Source organism: Dermochelys coriacea, chromosome 2 (assembly GCF_009764565.3).
Source record: "Dermochelys coriacea isolate rDerCor1 chromosome 2, rDerCor1.pri.v4, whole genome shotgun sequence".
Classification (NCBI taxonomy): Eukaryota; Metazoa; Chordata; order Testudines; family Dermochelyidae; genus Dermochelys; species Dermochelys coriacea.
In genome coordinates this window covers 607,676-625,687 of record NC_050069.1, presented here as the reverse complement: position 1 = coordinate 625,687, position 18,012 = coordinate 607,676, and the positions used below count along the sequence as shown (strand labels likewise).

The 18,012-nt window shown below is 48.0% G+C and overlaps 1 protein-coding gene across 32 annotated transcripts in view; it reads left to right on the top strand.

Annotated features, from left to right (window-relative positions):
- SCRIB (scribble planar cell polarity protein) overlaps positions 1-18,012 on the top strand; it is a 247,753-nt gene that overhangs the window by 132,617 nt on the left and 97,124 nt on the right. For 12 of the 32 annotated variants that reach the window (XM_043507172.1, XM_043507173.1, XM_038389662.2 and 9 more), the window contains one exon: positions 8,536-8,619. In XM_043507172.1, the coding sequence (XP_043363107.1) occupies positions 8,536-8,619 (84 nt within the window). Of the gene's footprint in view, positions 1-7,129; positions 7,187-8,535; positions 8,620-15,598; positions 16,010-18,012 lie in introns of all 32 variants that reach the window. The other 20 variants (XM_038389667.2, XM_043507176.1, XM_038389666.2 and 17 more) reach the window with 2 other exon arrangements.

Below are 18,012 nucleotides of genomic sequence, written 5' to 3'. Positions count from 1 at the left end.
AAAGGATATCCGTGTCTATTGCTGCATCCTCTGGTGATGTGCTCAGCATAGGAGAGTTTGGGGCACTCTGCCCCTTCTGACATAGAGGGTGTAAGCTGGATAGTAGGAGAGTCTGCTTGTTTGGATCACTGGGCTTCTGACTGGCCAACTACCAGGCCATCCTGCCCTGTTACACTTATGCTCTGTGGGATTTTAAGAGCCTATCTTCGACTCCCTGCCAGAGGAACAGATGGCAGCAGCTGAGACACCAAGGGTTGCATGCTTGCTAGATGCTCTTTAAGAGCAGCCTCTGATGTTTCAGACAGCAGTGCAAAGACGTTGGTCATAGGAGTGGCTCTCAGGAGATATTTCTGGCTAAGATCCTATGGTCTCACACTGGAATCTCAGGGTAAAAACAAAATCCTCCATTTGAGGGCAGAGGCCTCTGTAGTGACAAAACTGTCAAGACCCTGGAGAAGATCAAGGTCACTATGGCCACTGCCTTCTTCCTGGGATTAACACTCTTCCTCAGTTCTAAGGAGGTTTTCCTACTCGTCATTCTGCTTTCCTCACAACACCAAAGGATGCAGTCTCATAGATGATATATGCCACCTACTTAACTGACTGCTGGCAAATACTCTCAACAGTATAGGAGCAGGATCCCGTGCCGCTTTTCCTCACAGCCCTCAGCATCAGTCTCTCAACAGTGATTTTGACGGTCTGTTTGAAGTTGCATACTGATGTGCACCACATCGCTAACCCGTCCCCCCAATCCCCTCCCTCCAAACCTTGTCACTCTTCTGCTCATGCCTGGATGACTGTCTCGCCTCAGCAGTCCAATACGTGAGCAATTTCTTCCAGTCACTAAATCCTTGCTTCTATCTGCACAGCATATCACCTTACCTGGAGCATCCTAGACTGCACTCAATCAGAGACTTTCTTCCAGAGGAGAGATTTTGCAAAATATGAGACACCTTAACTACTCTTAATGAGCAACTTATACAGACCACAACATATTTTCTGCAACTATTAGGCCTGAGGCTTCATTGATCTACATTGCACCCTTTGCTTGTCTGAACTTGAGACCCTTGCTGCTCTGGACGACAAGAAGCCACACAGAATATACTCAGCCTGCAAAGGGCACTACCCATCCCTCTTTGAGTGTACCAACAGCTTCAGTGGTGAGAGAACAGGGACAATGTCCTCAGGCAATACCCTTTACTCTCTCTTCCCTACCCTCACATGCTCCACCAATGCCTCTAGTCTAGGCTGAGATTTGCATTACAAGATCTCAAAGTATTTGGCCTGTGGAAGCTCTGGATGTCCAGATTCCATATCAATGTACTGGCGTTCAGGACAGTACGATGGTCTCTCAGGACCTTCACCTGTCCCTGCAACATCATGTAGTACAGGTGCTTACCAACAACACCACAGCCATTTACTACATCAGCAAGCAGGGAGGAGCGCATTCCTGTCTGCCATTAGTCAAGGCAAGAACACTGTGGTGGTGGTGCATCCAAAATCTTCCCTGCACTTGTTCTGCACTTCATGGGAGAACATGGAGGCAGACTTGCTCAGCAGGAGGTCTCAGAATCAGCACCAGTGATGGATAAAGCAGTGTTTCAGAGATGAGGTAACCCTGTAATAGACCTCTTCACAGCAGAACAAAACACCAGATGCCATGTGTTCTGCACAGGAGCACACAGAGAACAGTCTTATCTTGGATGTGGTTCTCCTGGACTGGAGCCAACTTCTATATGTCTTCTCTCCCATTCCCCTAAGCCTCAGGGTCATAAGGAAGTTCTGGTTGGACAAAGCCAACATTATATTAATAGGCCCAATGTTGTCTCGTCAGGACTGGTACCCAGATCTTCTGCACTGTGTCTGCTGCCTCTCTCTCCAGATGCCTCTCGCAACAGCAAGGGAGGATTTTGCATTCTGACCCAGAGACACTCCATCTCACAATATGGAGATAACCTCCTGGCTAATGTGGATCACTTTGGCTCTCAGGGGGCCCAAAGCCATTCTATTTCAAATTTCCCGTGATACTTATGAATATAAAGGAGAAGGTAGAAATTGTAGAAAATGTATAAGAGAACAAAAGGAAAAATCTGTGGCCAGCAGAGTTAGGACAATAAGGAGTTTTAAAAGTATATTAGGAACAAAAAATAATCCTGACAATGGTATTGATCCATTGGGAGAAGGAAATTATAGAATTGTCAATAATGCAAAAAAGGCAGAAATGTTCAATAAATATTTTTGTTTGTATTTGGAAAAAAGCAGGATATTATATTATGTAATGATGATGAAATTATCCATTCCAGTAGTAACTTAAGAGAATGTTATACAGCAGCTGCTACAATTAAAAATTTTTAATTCATCCAAGAGTTTTCAAAGAGCTGGCTGAGGAGCTTGCTGGACCATGAATGTTGATTTTCAAGAACTCTTGGAACACTGGGAACGTTCCAGAAGACTGGAAGAAAACCAGTGCTGTACCAATATTTAGAAAGGATTAACGGGATGATTTGGGTAACTATTTGGCGGCTAGTCTGACATCGATCCCAGGCAAAATAATGGAACAGCTGATACGAGACTCAATAAAGAATTAAAAGAGGGTAATATAACTAATGCCAATCAGCATGGGTATGTGGAAAACAGATCTTGTCAAACTAATTTGTTAGTTTTTGTTTTTTTATGAGATTCCAGGTTTGGTTCATAAAAGTAATAGTACTGATGTAATATATTTAGAATTGTGTAAGGCATTTTACTTGTTAATTCAGGATGTATTGATTAAAAACCTAGAACACTACAAAATTAACATAGCATATATTAAATGGATTAAAAACTGGCTAGCTGAGGGACATAAAAATGTAATTGTAAATGGGGAATCATCATCGAACAGGTGTATTTCTAGTGGGGTCCTGCAGGAATTGGTTCTTGGCCACTCACTATTTAAAATTGTTATCAGTGACCTGGAAGAAACCATAATATCATCACTGATAAAGTTTACAGATAAGACAAAGCTTGGGGGAGTGATAAATAATTAAGAGGACAGATCATAGATCACTTGGTGAGCTGGGCACAAGCATAGATTCATGGATTCCAAGGCCAGAAGGGGGATTATTGTAATCATCTAGTCTGACCTCCTATGTAATAGGCAATAGAACTTCCCCAAAATTATTCAATATGAAGCAGAGCAGATCTTTTGAAAAGCATCCAATCTTGATTTTTAAAAATGCCAGTGATGGAGAATTCAAGAAATAATATGCAGTTTAATAAAGCCAAATGTAAATGTATGCCTCAAAGAATGTTGGCCATTTTTACAGGATGGAGGAATCTATCTTGAGAACCAGTGACTCTGCAAAAGAGTTGGGAGTCATGGTGAATAATGAGCTGAACATGACCTCCCAGTGACACACTGCCTAGAAGGGCTAATATGATCCTTGGTTACATAAACAGGGGAATATTGAGTAAGAATACAGAGGTTATATCAGCTGTATATCTGTCACTGGTGCAACCACTGCTGGAATACTATGTTCAGTTCTAGTGTACACAGTTCTGGAAGGATGTTGATAAATTGGAAAGGATTCAGAGAGAGCCACAAGAATAATTAAAGGATTGGAAAACATGCTTTATAGAGATAGATTAATGGAATTACATTTATTTAGCTTAACAAAGAAAAGGCTAAGGAGTGGCTTGATCACAGTATAAGGACTCACAAGGAGAATAAAAATTTGATTATAGAGGGCTCTTCAGTCTCACAGAAAAAGGAATAACAAGATCCAATGGCTGGAAATTGAGGCTAGACAAATACAGATTGTAAATAAGGTGTAAGTTTTTAATAATGAGGGTAATTAACCACTGAAGCAATTTACCAAGGGTTGTGGTGGATACTCCATCACTGGCAATTTTAAAAACAGGATTGGATGTGTTTCTAGAACATATGCTTTAGTTAAAAAAGGAGTTAATTCAGGAATGTTCTATGGAATGTGGTTTGCAGGGGTCAAACCAGATGATCACAATGGGCCCTTCTGACCTTAGAATCTATGAATCTGTGAAAGACTCCACCTGAAATGCCATAAACAGAAATAGAAGCAATTCTCTATCCAGACCACTGGTAAAGGACTTGCTCCATCCTGAGCTGTGGTTCTCGAAGTCCTAGAGTACATTCTACATTTTAACTCTCAGAGCTTAGCTAGAGCTTCCCTAAAGGTCCATATGGCAGCAATATCTGCTCATCACAGTTATGTTAAAGATATTCAGGTTCCTTAAGGGCATGGTCAGTGCATTTTCCCCTGTTTTCCCCAGAGTACCCCTGCCTTCATGCAACCTAAATGTTTATTCCTGAGGGCATTCTGAGCCAAAAAAATTAAAATTCTGTGCACAATATTTTTAAATTCTGTAAAATTCTGCAAATTTTATTTGTCAAATGAATGTGGAGGCTCCAGCATGGCCCAGGGGAGCACAGGCTACTGGCTGCACAGAGGTGGGAGATCACTGGGAGACATGGACTCAGTGGTGAGGCTGCATCCAACCCTGACAGAGTTCAAGGACTGGACCTGCCCCAGAAAGACCCCAGGGCCCTGCCCCTCCATGCCAGGTGCACCAGGTGTGGGTGGGCAGGCTCAGCAAGGCAGGATCTAAGTGTGGAAGGGTTTAGTGTGGGGGGATCCAGGTGTGGGTTGTGACAGTTCTGTGTCAGGCAATCTGGGTGTGGGGGCAGCTCAGCAGGGGATCCGGGTGCAGGGGGGATCTGGATGCAAAAGGGCTTGTTTGGGGGTTCTGGGTGCAATGGTAATGGGATTCTGCATGGGGGTCCAGGTGAAGGTGGTTGGGGCTCAGCAGGGAGGGGTCTGGGTGTGGAGGGGATAGAGCTTGTCAGGGGGACCTGGGTATGGGGAGCTCAGTGTGGGGGAGGGTTCAGATGCTGGGGAAGTGGGCTCAATGGGGTGGGGATCCAGGTGCAGCTGGTTGGGGCTCGATAGGGTGGGGATCTGGGTGCAGGTGGTTTGTTGGGATGGTCCAGGTGCAGGGGGAGTGGGGCTCATCAGGGGGGTTCTGAATGCAGGGGGGACGTGGTGAGGCTTGGTGGGAGAGTCTGGGTGCTAGGGCGTTTAGATGCACGTGGGTTGGGCAGATGGGGGAGCAGCTCCCTGTACAGCGATCCCTCCCCCTGCAGCTGAGTAGCGATGGGTGCAAGAAGCACAGGGCAGGGCGGGGGGAGAGGGAAATTTACACAGCTTCCTATAGCCAACGGAAAAATCTAAGGGTGGGTCTCACCCGGCCCCGGATGCCGTGCACGGGAAGAGGAAGTCCTGTCCTCCCCAGCCCAGCCGGGACTAGTAGCTGAGCCTGGCACAAGGTAGGAGCCACCAGCCAGATCTTCCCCAGTCCCACTCCATGCCCCATAGTGATTTACCTCTCTGATGGCTGTCCTGAGCACCCAAAACTGCTGGGGAGGGTCACATGACCGTTCTTGTGGCTTCTCTTTGCTTCCCTATCAGAAAGTCATTTTTCTGCAGGGAAGCAAAGAAATCTATGGGAGACATAAATTCTGCGCATGTACAGTGGCGCAGAATTCCCCCAGGAGTAATTAAATGTCCTAATGAAACTGATATGCCTTCCTTATGAGCCTCTTGCTCAAGCCTCTCATGAGCATCTACCAAACAAAACAGTCTTTCTGATAGCAATTACATTTGCTAGGAGGGTGAGCAAGCTCAGGGTTTTGATGGCTACTCCACTTTATACTGTATTTCACAAGGACAAAGACCATGACATGAGGCTCATCCCAGCTTTCATGCATTGGTAGTCTCAGATTTCCACCAGCTCAATGTCTTTCCCCACATCCCATTCTCATCCAATGGAAACTTATCTCCATGTCCTAGATGTACAGGAGAGAATTTTGTGTTTGCCTGGAAAAGACCAAGTCCTTTAGAAAATCTAATAGGATATTCATAGTGCATGGGGAGCAATGCCAGGAGAAATCCATTACCAAACAAACACTTTCATACTTAATAAGGAGATGTATGAAACATTGTCTCATCTTAGCTCGGGAACCAGTACTTCCTGGTTTAAAGACCTGCTCCATGAGAACCACTGCAGCATCCTTGATCTGCCTTAGATGGGTTCCCTTGGTGGAGGGGTGCAAAGCAGCAGTATCTGCATTCACTAGGCACCAGGCACTGCTCTTTGAACTTACCATCCTGCTCCAACTCTCTGTTTGGGAGATAGGGGCTTGAGTGCTTATGTGCCTTAGAATGCTCGCTCATTGACTGCAACTGGGAAAGCACAGAGGCCCTAGAAGAGGAAAGAGAGGTTACTTACCAGTAGTTGTAGTTCTTAAAGAGTTGCCTTTGTGCATTTATACTACCTGTCCACCTTTCCCTCTCCCTTGAGTTCTATAGAACTTCAGGGGTCTGCTGTTGGGGAGAAAGGCCAGAGATGGTTGGGGGTGACCTCCTGTGTACAGAGCAGGGCGATGAGGTCACCCTCATGGGAGATCTCTTGTGCTTCTCCCAATGGACATGGATTTTCATGGCAGTTACACAGCTCGAAGCCCGGGACGCCAAGTCCCACCAGTATGAATGGACAGAGGTGACTCTGAAAGAACAACACTTACTGGTAAGTAACCTCTCTTTTTCATATGCAGGCCCAGAGTTGGGGGAGGGATCCCTTTGAGCTGAGTCACTGCCACCCAGGTGAGACTCAGTCATGGTATTCTCGTGTGGAGTGACAGAGAACTGAGCAGCTCAGTTCAAGCCTGTCCTTGTTCTGTCATAGTTTCTGCCTTTCCTTGCCCCTGGAGGGATGGTGGCACTAAGGGGCTAGTGCCATGTAATGTCTTCCTTCCCCTGATGATTGCCCAGCTTGTGCCATGTGGGGTCTTTTCTCCCTCCCTCCCGATAACTGTCCAGCTTGTGATGTGTGGGATCTCTGCTCTCCTCACCTGATAACTGTCCAGCTTGTGCAGTGTGGGGTCTCTGCTCCCCTTTGCTCCCCTGGTAATTGCCCAACTTGTGCTGTGTGGGGTCTCTACCTCTCTCTCCTCCCCTTGATGGAGGGACTGTCCAGTGTGGTGCTGACCCCTTTCCCTCTCTCTTTGCTTGTGCTGCTTGGATGCTGTTCTGACTCTGTCCTGTTCTTATGGAAGGAGAGGATGCGTAGGGAGCGGGAGGCAGCCACGCAACTCCTTGAGGAGGAGGCAGAGGTGAGGAGCTTGATGGGAGGATTGTAGGGGTGCAGAAGAGAGCCACAAAGATTATTCAAGGGGTGTAGAAAATGCCTTACTGTGAAAGAGGGAGGGTGCGGGAGGGAATGTCTTTTATTGGGCCAACTTGTGTTGGTGAGAGAGAAACAAGCTTTTGAGCTTCCACAGAGAAGTTTTCAGAGTAGCAGCCATGTTAGTCTGTATTCGCAAAAAGAAAAGGAGGACTTGTAGCACCTTAGAAACTAACAAATTTATTTGAGCATAAGCTTTTGTGAGCTACAGCTCACTTCATCGGATGCATTCAGTCTCTCTCACCAACAGAAATTGGTCCAATTAAAGTTATTACCTCACCCACCTTGTCTCTCTAATATTCTGGGACCAACAAAGCTACAACATCACTGCAAGAGACTTAAATAGCTCTATCTGGTTAGCTTATCTAAAGGAAGATTGAGAGGTGATTTGATTACAATGAATAAGAACCTTCATGGGAAGAAAATACTGGATATTAGAAAGCTCTAAAATCTAGTGGAGAAAGGCATAACAATTACCAATGGCAGGTTTCAGAGTAGCAGCCGTGTTAGTCTGTATTCGCAAAAAGAAAAGGAGGACTTGTGGCACCTTAGAGACTAACAAATTTATTAGAGCATAAGCTTTCGTGAGCTACAGCTCACTTCATCGGATGCAATGGCCGCTTGCTGAAGTCAGATTAAGTCAAATTAGAAATAAGGCAAATTTTTCAACTATGAGCGAGACTAACTATTGGAACAAATAACTAAATGGAGTAATGGATTCTCCGTGTCCTGATGTCTTCAAATCAAGACCAGATGCCTTTCTGGAAGATGATTTAGTCAAAAAAATTGCCTCAATACCGGCATAACTAGGTGAAATTTTATGGCCTGTTTCATTCTGGAGATCAGATTAGATGATCTAATTGTCCTTTCTGGCCTTAAAATGTATCAGTCTGTGAGAAACCCTGCACCAGGGACTGGGGCATTCAGGGATGAATGGGAAATCCTCAAGTCAGGCACAGGCGAGGCAGGAGAAATGATGGGGATTTGGAATACTGGCACGGGCACTTCCTGGATGACAGTGGGTTGGCGTGTGCTGTGTGTTGCTTTTTTTCCAAGCTGATGCCTAAAGTGTTTCCTAGGTGACAGTGGTTGGGTCACTGGCTGGACTTTTTCCCAGGCAATGAGAGTTTCTCATGAGTTTTCCCTGGAGATGAGGCCTTGCTTGTTGATAGGTTTATTGGCCCGCAGAGGAGCTGCCCCTCTTTCTCTGGCCTGATCCCTCCTTCTTCCCTATCCCACTCCTGGCCTGATCTGTCCCTGTTTTTTATTCCTTTCCAGAACATCAGCAGTGAGCCTTTGCGACTGGACTATCGGACCCTGGCAGCTTTGCCCAGCAACAACTTACCAAGAGTCACGCGTGCTGTAAGTGATGGGGTCCTCGCTGAGTCCTCGATGGGCTCATGCAGGAGGCTGACCCAGGATGGAGACAGCCAATAAAAAAGGTCCCTGGGGGAAGAAAAGGAGAGTGTGTCCTCATAAGGACTGGCCTATGCCCTCTGAGAAGCAGTAGTACCACAGGCAGAGCTCGGTGTAGGCTCCTGGGTGGAGTGGGGTGGGGAGCAGCTAGTATCAAACAAGATGCACAGCATTACCCACCAACATGGGACAAGAGAGGAGAATCCCAGATCCAACTGGAATGGCAGGAGGCCAAATGAAAGGACATGGCACACCACGTCTAGGACACAAACTTGACATTGCAGTTTATGTGACCTCTCATGTGTCAATCCCAGGATGGAGGGGCAGGGGTTCTTAGTTCCAGGGAAGGCTAACTGGATTTCACAGCTTGGTTAATGCTGCCTTGAAGGTAGGGAGGCCATGACCCCCTCCTGTCTCTTCCATCACCCACACTCCACGTCTCTTCCTCTCCCGTCCCAATCCCATCGCCAGCGAGCCCCACTTCACCTCTCTTCTCCTCCCATTGCCCTGGGCCTTGTATTGCCTCTCCTGTTCTCCCATCACCCAGGCCCTACCTCCCACCCCAGTCACCCCATCACTTTTAGGCCCTGCCTCCCTTGCTGTTCCCTTTCTCATGGTGCCCGTTTTCCATCTCCCCCCTCATTCCTCCATTGCTTCACCTCCTGTCCTATCCCATTTCATTTCCCAGTACCATCCTGAGACTCCACCTCCCCTTTCCTTCCATGCTCACCATTGCTTGGCTCCACATTCCCTCCCCTGCTATTCCCCTGGCCTTGCCTCCTTGCCTACTGGTGCTTACTCACACAGAAAAGTCCCACCAGGAAAGAATGTAATGTATTTTTAGCATCTTTTAATGTGACTTAGCAGCTGGAATCAAGCGGAGAGCCGGCCCTCGTAAGCAGCTGTCTCTCTTCAGCCCGCCATGAGGTGCCCCATGAAGGACTGCTTGGGAACTGCTGCCCTACTGGGTCCCTGCCTCAGACTGGGAGTTTCTGGGCACTGTGGAATGCAGGGCTGCACAAGCTGCTATTTTGGAATGTGAGGGGACAGCAGCATCTATAAATGTCTCATTTCGACAGAGTGGCAGCTGATGTCCATGTTCATCTCCCTCCAGCTGTCCTGCCTGCCCTGTACATACCCCTGACACAGAAAGCATGGAGTTGGGGGCTGCAGGGATGATAAGGTTGCTGGGTTTTCCCTCTGGAGGTGCAGTTAGTCCACTTGGCCTCTGGCAGGAAGGCTGAGCTCAGGATCAGGGCAGCTGGCAAGGAAGTGAATTGGTAATTTATCAGGTTTTTTGCAGCCTGACAGTCAAGTTTAATGAAGGTGACTATTTCTGTTTCCTAGTTCCCACAGCAGCATTAGCTTCCAGTTCTTGCTGTATGTCTGATTCTTCCAGCTGGTTGCCTTTCTGTCTAATCAAGCCGTATCTGTCATCTGGTCTGTCTCATTTTAGATGCAGCATGAGCCCTGGTTCAGCCTATACAGCCTCATTTACTCCTGGCTGTGTTAGTCTCATTCACATTAATTCCAGCTGGGTCTAAGAGAGCCTTTTAGCCAATTTGAGAAGGGTGGATTATACTGCAGGAGCATGACTGAGAGAAAGTCAGTGCCATCTAGAGTGTCTGTGTCTGTCTAGCTAAACACATCTCTGAGGGATGAGGCCCTTCTGGAGGGGCAATGAAGAAGGAAGGCCCAGTTCCCCTTGGAAACTCGTTGTTTCTCACATGCCCGAGCAGAGGTGGAAGTGATGGAAGGCATGGTGCTGCTACAGGGCTCTGCTCTGGGTCCTGAATGGGATTTCTCTTGGGAGCACCCCAGAGAAGGGGCAAGAATTTAAGCCCAGGGTGTGTCAGTCTATTTTGCTGTGTATAGGCCTCTCTGTGTGGGTTGATATCAGGGATTTATTGCAAGTAACATGTTTTGTATTTGTATGTTACACCTTTTAAAAGCCAGCCTTGAATGAGTCAACTCCAAATTGTGCACAGAGTTGTTTCTGGTCCACTGTTTGCTAGACCTATTTGTGGTCCCTCTGTCTGAGTCATGTTTGTGTAGTACCCAGTGCAGTGGAGTTCATAAGCAATGAGCTTGGCTCTTTCATAGATTCATTAATTCTGAGATTTTTAAGACTAGAAGGGACCAGTATGATTGTGTACTGAGACCTCTTGCATAACATCGAGTGACCCTCTCACCCAGGGCTGGATTAAGTGTGAAGGGGGCCCAGGGCTTTTATTGTTTTGGGAGCCCCTTTTTGCATATTCATTATCTTTTGTGCTTTACCCATGCCCAGTGCTAAACACTCTTTTGTTAAATTCCCTTGGTTATTTTAGTTCCTGTTTTTAAGCGTGATGGACCCGTTATAGAGCTGAGTGAAAGTTAAAACAAACAAAACCATTTGGATTTTCGCACATAACTGGTTGTAATACACATCATGATGCTATGGCTTTATTATCTAATCACCTGTACAAATTATATATATTTTGGGGAGTGTCATGGGGGTCGCAGGCTGGATGCTCTGGAACTGCTTTGAGAGAACCAGGCAGGACTCTGGTGCAGTGTGACTCCCCACAGGGTACCCTTGCACCATGGCAAGAAGCTTCTTTGGCTTCTGCACTTCCTAGGTCTGACCTCAGAATGTTTAGCCCCCTGTTCACCTTGTGAGCTCCCCGCGGTGAGTCCCCCTGGATGGGACACCTGGGGAAGCCTTGTACACCCCCAAAGGGCCTTGCCCCCCAACTTTGAAGGCAGCAGTGACTCTCAGCCTGCGTGTAACAAAGAAGGTTTATTAGTTGACAGGAACACAGCGTAGAACAGAGCTTGTTACCACAGAAACTGGGAACAGCAAAGTCCATCTTGGGGGGGATCCAGTGCCTGGTGCCCTGGACTTCCTCTCCGAGTATCAAAACAGGAAACTGACCAGTTTCCACCAGCCCATCCTCTGACTCCTGTCCCCGTAGCCCTTCCTCTGTCCTTTTGTCCCTTTCCCTGCAAAAGGTCACCTGATCTCTTTGCTCCCAGCACCTTGAAGAGGAGGGTGGGGCTGCGACTATCAGTTGCTAGGTTTCAGAGTAGCAGCCGTGTTAGTCTGTATCCGCAAAAAGAAAAGGAGTACTTGTGGCACCTTAGAGACTAACAAATTTATTTGAGCATAAGCTTTCGTGGGCTACAGCCCACTTCATCAGATGCATGAAGTAGAAAATACAGTAGGAAGATAGATAGATGATATAGATATACACAGAGAACATGAAACAGTGGGTGTTACCATGCACACTATAACGAGACTGATCTGTTAAGGTGAGCTATTACTAGCAGGAGAAAAAAAACAAACAACCTTTTGTAGTGATAATCAAGATGGCTCATTTCCAGCAGTTGACAAGAAAGTGTGAGGAACAGTAGAAGGGAAAAATAAACATGGGGAAATAGTTTTACTTTGTGTAATGACATATCCACTCCCAGTCTTTATTCAAGCCTAATTTAATGGTGTCCAGTTTGCAAATTAATTCCAATTCAGCAGTCTCTCGTTGGAGTCTGTTTTTGAATTTTTTTGTTGTAATATTGCGACTTTTAGGACTGTAATCAAGTGACCAGAGAGATTGAAGTGTTCTCTGACTTGTTTTTGAATGTTATAATTCTTGACATCTGATTTGTATCCATTTATTCTTTCTTTATTCATTTATTATTTCATTTATTTAAGAGTTGCTAGATTACTCTCTGTGCTGATGGTACTCACACCTACTCTCTAGGGGGTCTCTGCAACAATCACACACTCTTATTCCACCACCCAGATACTTAAGCAATACATAGGGGAAACAGAGGCACACACCATGTTCAGAGAAAACATTAAGAACTTTCCCACTTCGTCACAGAGGCCCCTCAAAATCTGAGGCCCCAGGCTATACCTTCTAAAGCTCCAGTGTTAATCCAGGTTGGCCTCACCCAGTGACACCTGCATCAAGCCCATAACTCTGGGTTGAGGCAGAGCAGATCTTTTAGAAAGATCTTGATTTACAGACTCCAAGGAATGGCGAATCGACCATAGTCCTAGGTAAATTATTCCAATAATTAAATACCTTCATTGTTAAAAATCTGCATTTTATTTCTAATGTAAATTTATCTGGTTTCTGCTTCCAGCCATTGGATTTTGTTCCGCCTGTTAGATTCTAGAGCCTGACTGTGCTGGCAGAAGAGGATTAGGGTTCCTGTTCTGGGGCAAAGTGATGGACCAGGACAGACTATGACTGCATTAGCCCTGTATCAGCTCTGGGGGGCATGAATTCCCTATCTCCCTATGCTAGGACAGGAGCAAAAAGAAAAGGAGTACTTGTGGCACCTTAGAGACTAACAAATTTATTAGAGCATAAGCTTTCGTGAGCTACAGCTCACTTCATTGGACAGGAGCCCATCTCTTGGGGGACAAGACTGGGTCAATAGTACAATGTTAACAGATCTTCAGTTTCCAAAAATAGGAGCTGTGCTTGGCCAGTAAAAATAATCCAGTGAGAGGGAGACGAGGTGGAAACTGGGAGTCTATCCCCAGAATGCACTGCAGCAGCCCTGGAGATCAGACTGAGAGCTGGAGAGGCTCAGGAGCTAGTGGTGTGGATGAGCCAAAGCAGGGAGGTTTCTGAGACATCCTACGGGTCAGTACACTTCTCACTTTCCAGATTCAGAAGAGCTGCATTTGCCTTCCCTTCCCCACAATGCCTGAGAGGGACAGTGCTTTCCTTCCCCCTATGTGGGCAAGACAGACTGGTGTGGGGACTAGTGGGATCTACACTCTCCCACACCCCGGGGTCTCTGTCCAGGTAGCGTTTCTGGATTTCTCCCTGGCGTTAGAGAAACAAGCAGGGAGGAGCATGGTGTGGCAGGCATTGGCTACACTAGGAAGAGTTTGCTTATAGCTAGACTGGCAAACCTCCTAATAGAGATGCATATCAGACAGACAACAGCATTCTTTTGCCAGTGTAGCTTATACCAGCTTCCCAAACGAAATAAGGTATCCCAGCAAAAGGGCTGTTTTGCTGTTATAACTTCATCTGCACAAAGATTTTTCTGGCATCACTATGATAGTTAGGTGTATGATTTTCTCTTTATAAGTTTCACCCAGACATCAGTGTCTGTGGAAACCTGATACAAGCCATCACTCTCCCCTTTGCTGCCTTAGCATGGGATGGGGAAGGCTGGGGGTGGGAGGAGGAGAGTGCCAGGAATTTCTGCCTTCCCAGCTGCCATTATAGTCACACACCTACCCCGCCTTGGAGGGCTATTTTTGTAAGTGTCACCCTGGCTGCAGAACGTGATTGGAGCAGAAAGGGTCTCACAGCTCTTTAGCCTGCTTCTGGATGAAGGAGGTTGGAGTCCTGGGCTCTGACTGTCTCTGCTTCTCTGGAGAGGGCTCTGGCTGCGCACCAGGAGACTGCCACTGAAAGCCTGGCCTCTGCAGTGTTAGAGGAGGGAAGGTCAGTGCTTCTTCCAATAAAACCACTGTGGAGAGGGTGAATGGAGCCTAGGGGAAAGCTTTCAGTGTAGCAGCTGTGTTAGACTGTATTCGCAAAAAGAAAAGGAGGACTTGTGACACCTTAGAGACTAACAAATTTATTTGAGCACAAGCTTTCGTGAGCTACAGCATCCGATGAAGTGAGCTGTAGCTCATGAAAGCTTGTGCTCAAATAAATTTGTTAGTCTCTAAGGTGCCACAAGTCCTCCTTTTCTTTTTAGGGGAAAGCTACGGCCTTGATGGAGCAAGACTTCCCTCAACCTTTTAATGCCCCATTACAGCCGACACGATGGTGGGTCCAGAGATGTTTGTGCTGCCTTTTGGTGGGGAAGCATTTGTGTGGTGACAGTGAGATGCTTTTGTGTGCACTGTAGTGAGGTGGGTGGTTAGCCTGCGTGACGATGGTGAGCTGCTTTCATGTGCATTGTAGTGAGGTGGGTGGTATTAGGCAATGTGGTGATGGTGAGTTGCTTTCATGTGCATGATAGTGAGATAGTGAGTGCCGGGGCAGTGAGCTGCTCTCCTGTTGTGCTTTAGTGAGGGGGGTGGCGTTAGCCCCTACAGGGGCAGAGAGCTGCTTTCCTGTGCACTGTAGTGAGGTGGGTGGTTAGCCTGTGTGACGATGGTGAGCTGCTCTCCTGTGCACTGTAGTGAGGTGGGTGGTTAGCCTGCGTGACGATGGTGAGCTGCTCTCCTGTGCACTGTAGTGAGGTGGGTGGCTAGCCTGCGTGACGATGGTGAGCTGCTCTCCTGTGCACTGTAGTGAGGTGGGTGGTTAGCCTGTGTGACGATGGTGAGCTGCTCTCCTGTGCGCTGTAGTGAGGTGGGTGGTTAGCCTGCGTGACAATGGTGAGCTGCTCTCCTGTGCACTGTAGTGAGGTGAGTGGCTTTAGCCTGTGCCTGTACAGTGACAATGAGTGGGCAGATGGTGCCCTGGCTATTTCCTTACATGTTCTTCCCGGGAGCCTTTCCCGTTCAGCGCTCTGGAGCACGTGTGGAGTGTGAGTTGGAGGTGTATGTGGGTGTATGCAGGCTCAGTGTGTGTCTCTGGCTGGAAGTGTGGGCTTAGTATGTACAGAAGTATCCAAGTGTCATGTGACACGGATGTGCTTGTTGTGTGCACTCCCTTATATGCAGACAGAGCAAGAAGCTGTCCCCTTGGAGGCAGCTCATGGGATCCAATAGGTAAGGCCTTGCCAGGAGGCATGAGAATTTTGCGCACCTCCATTGCATGTGAGGCTGTTCAGCATTGTGATTCCCCTAATGCAGGGCCAGGGAACTGTGGTGATGGGCATTGTGTGCAGGAGCTCTCCAGTCCCCAGTGTCTAGGAGCAATGGTGGCAGTGACTGGCACCATGTTTGCTGCCTCCTCTCCCTTACGCTGGCTGTTCTTTCTTTCTGTTTCTGACCCTTTTGTTTCCCTCTCAACTCGTTCAGTGTGATCGAGCCAGCTCTGGAATGGAGAGTGACTGCGCTCTGCTGCCTCTGCCAGTGGCTCTGGACAGCCAGAATTCAGACCCTGACCCAATCGCAGGCCTGAGCCTCAGTGTAACTAGCCCACCCCAGGACCCGGCATCACCTGGCAAGCACACAGAAAGGGCAGCGCTGGTCCCGCTACACATGCCGGAGCCTGTGGGCTGTCCCCTAACCCAGGACCAGCTGCCAAAGCCTCAGGAGCCAGAGCAAGAGAGTATGGTCGACTCTCAACCAATCCTCTTCAGTGAGAACCCCTTTGTGGTGGCTAATCGAAGGGGGAAGGCAGCAGGCAAGGCCTGTCTGGGGGGCCCTCCCCTCGGCTATGGCCAGGGGGGAGTTCTGAAGACCAACCTTTATTCCAAGGCAAGCAGTCCTGCAGCATCTTGTGTGTAGCATGCGGTCACATCAACTAAAGCCCACCAGTGTCCTACTAAATCAGTGAGCATGCCCTGCCCCTGGATGCTGCTAGCACAAAGCCTGTGCAGGGGCTAACCCCACCTAACATACAGCAATGTCGTGTGCGATGTGTGTTGTGTCGCAGCGGACTCCTGAGGGCCTCCCACATTGCTGTGTTTGGGAGCTTGTCATTCCCATAGCAGAGATCAGTGCTGGGGTCACTGATGTGCCCCTCCACCAGACAGCTAGTACACAATGAATGAGCCTAGTCTATGCTGGGTGGGGGGAGGGTCAATGACACTGGAGGTGGGGTGGCAGTGCCCCTGTGCCCCTGTCTGTGCTGTGGGGGTCAGTCAACAGGGGGTGGGGTGGCAGTGCCCCTGTGCCCCAGTCTGTGCTGTGGGGTAAGTGACATGGAGGTGGCAGTGCCCCTGTCCCCCTGTCTGTGCTGGGGCAGTCAGTGACACAGGCTGGGGGTAGCAGCTGCTACCTATGCCCCAGTCTGTGCTGGGATGTGTGTGTGTCAGTGACATAGGGAGTGGGTGTGGCACCTGCCCCGTGTCCCACTCTGTGATGTGAGATTAGTGACACGGGGGGTGGCAGTGCCCCTGTGCCCCTGTCTGTGCTGGGAGAGTCAGTGACGTGGGCTGGGGGTGGCAGCACCCCAGTCTGCACTGGGGGAGGGTGGTCAGTAACAGAGGGGTTTGCATGACAGTGCCCCCAGAGCGTCATCTCTCTGGAAGTGTTACTGATCGCATGGTTGGAGGGTGGCCGTGCCCTTGTCTCCTGTCTGTCTGTGGCTTGGTCACAGCAGGGAGTGGCAAAGAATGGAGCCTTTTGTCCTGTGTCGGTGTCACATTCACGTACTTGGTGTTGTCCAAACCCGAGTCCTTTCTGTACATCTGTACATTGAAGACAGCCCAGCTCGCTAGGACAGTATACAGCACAGGTCCTATCTCTAGGCACGCACAGCCAGCTCCCCCAGCTCTGCTGCTGGCCTTGACAGAATCCCAGATTTCACAAATGGGGCTGGAACATGAACTCTCAGGTTTACTCGGCTCTGTGTAGGACAGATCCTTTGTTTGAGGATCTAGGCTACAATGATGAAAAGACCATTGCAGCTGCACCGCCATGTCCTGTGTGGTTTGCCCCAAAGGGCAGAATAGGAAGAGAAACAGAGAAGAAGGCTGGCTGACTGATTTGGGGGCTGGCATGAGACTTGAGACCTGGGTTTAATTCCTGGCTTTGCTACAGAGTTTGGGCAAGTCAGTTGGCCAGGTTTGCAAAGGTAATCTAGTTGTCTGGAGCCAGAGAGAGGTGCCTGGTGGAATGTACAGGAATTCCATGAGCTAAGCACTTGGGCACGGCTGTAAATCCCACTAGGCTATCTGCATCTTTAGGCAGCTAATAGCTTTGTGAATCCAGCCCTCTATGCCTCAGTTCCCATCCGTGAAATGGGGATAATAATGCACCTTCCTACCCCACAGAGGTTTTGGGAGGATAAATACATGAAAGACTGGGAGATGCTCAGATTTAAAAAATTTATTAAAGCGAATGTCAAAAAATTATATAATACAAGGTTAAGAAGAGAGTGTCTATACATCTGGGTATAGTGCTTAGATTATCCACGAATACAAAGTTTGTTTAAAAGTCAACTGCAGAGGGCACGGTATAAGGGCATAAGATCTTGTCTACATTTAAAACGGTGCAGCAGTTTCTCTGTAGCACTTGCGTGTAGACACTACCAGTCTGACAGGAGGGGGTCTCCCATCAGTGTAGGTACTCCACCTCCCCAAGAGGCACCACTGCAGAATTCTCCCATTGACCGAGCGCTGTCTACTCTGGAGGTTAGGTCAGTTTCACTGCATCACTCAGGAGGATTTTTCACGCTCCTGAGCGCCATAGTTATATCTACCTCATTTCCTAGTGCAGACCAAGCCTAAGACAGAGAGAGTGAGGAAGGTTCAAGG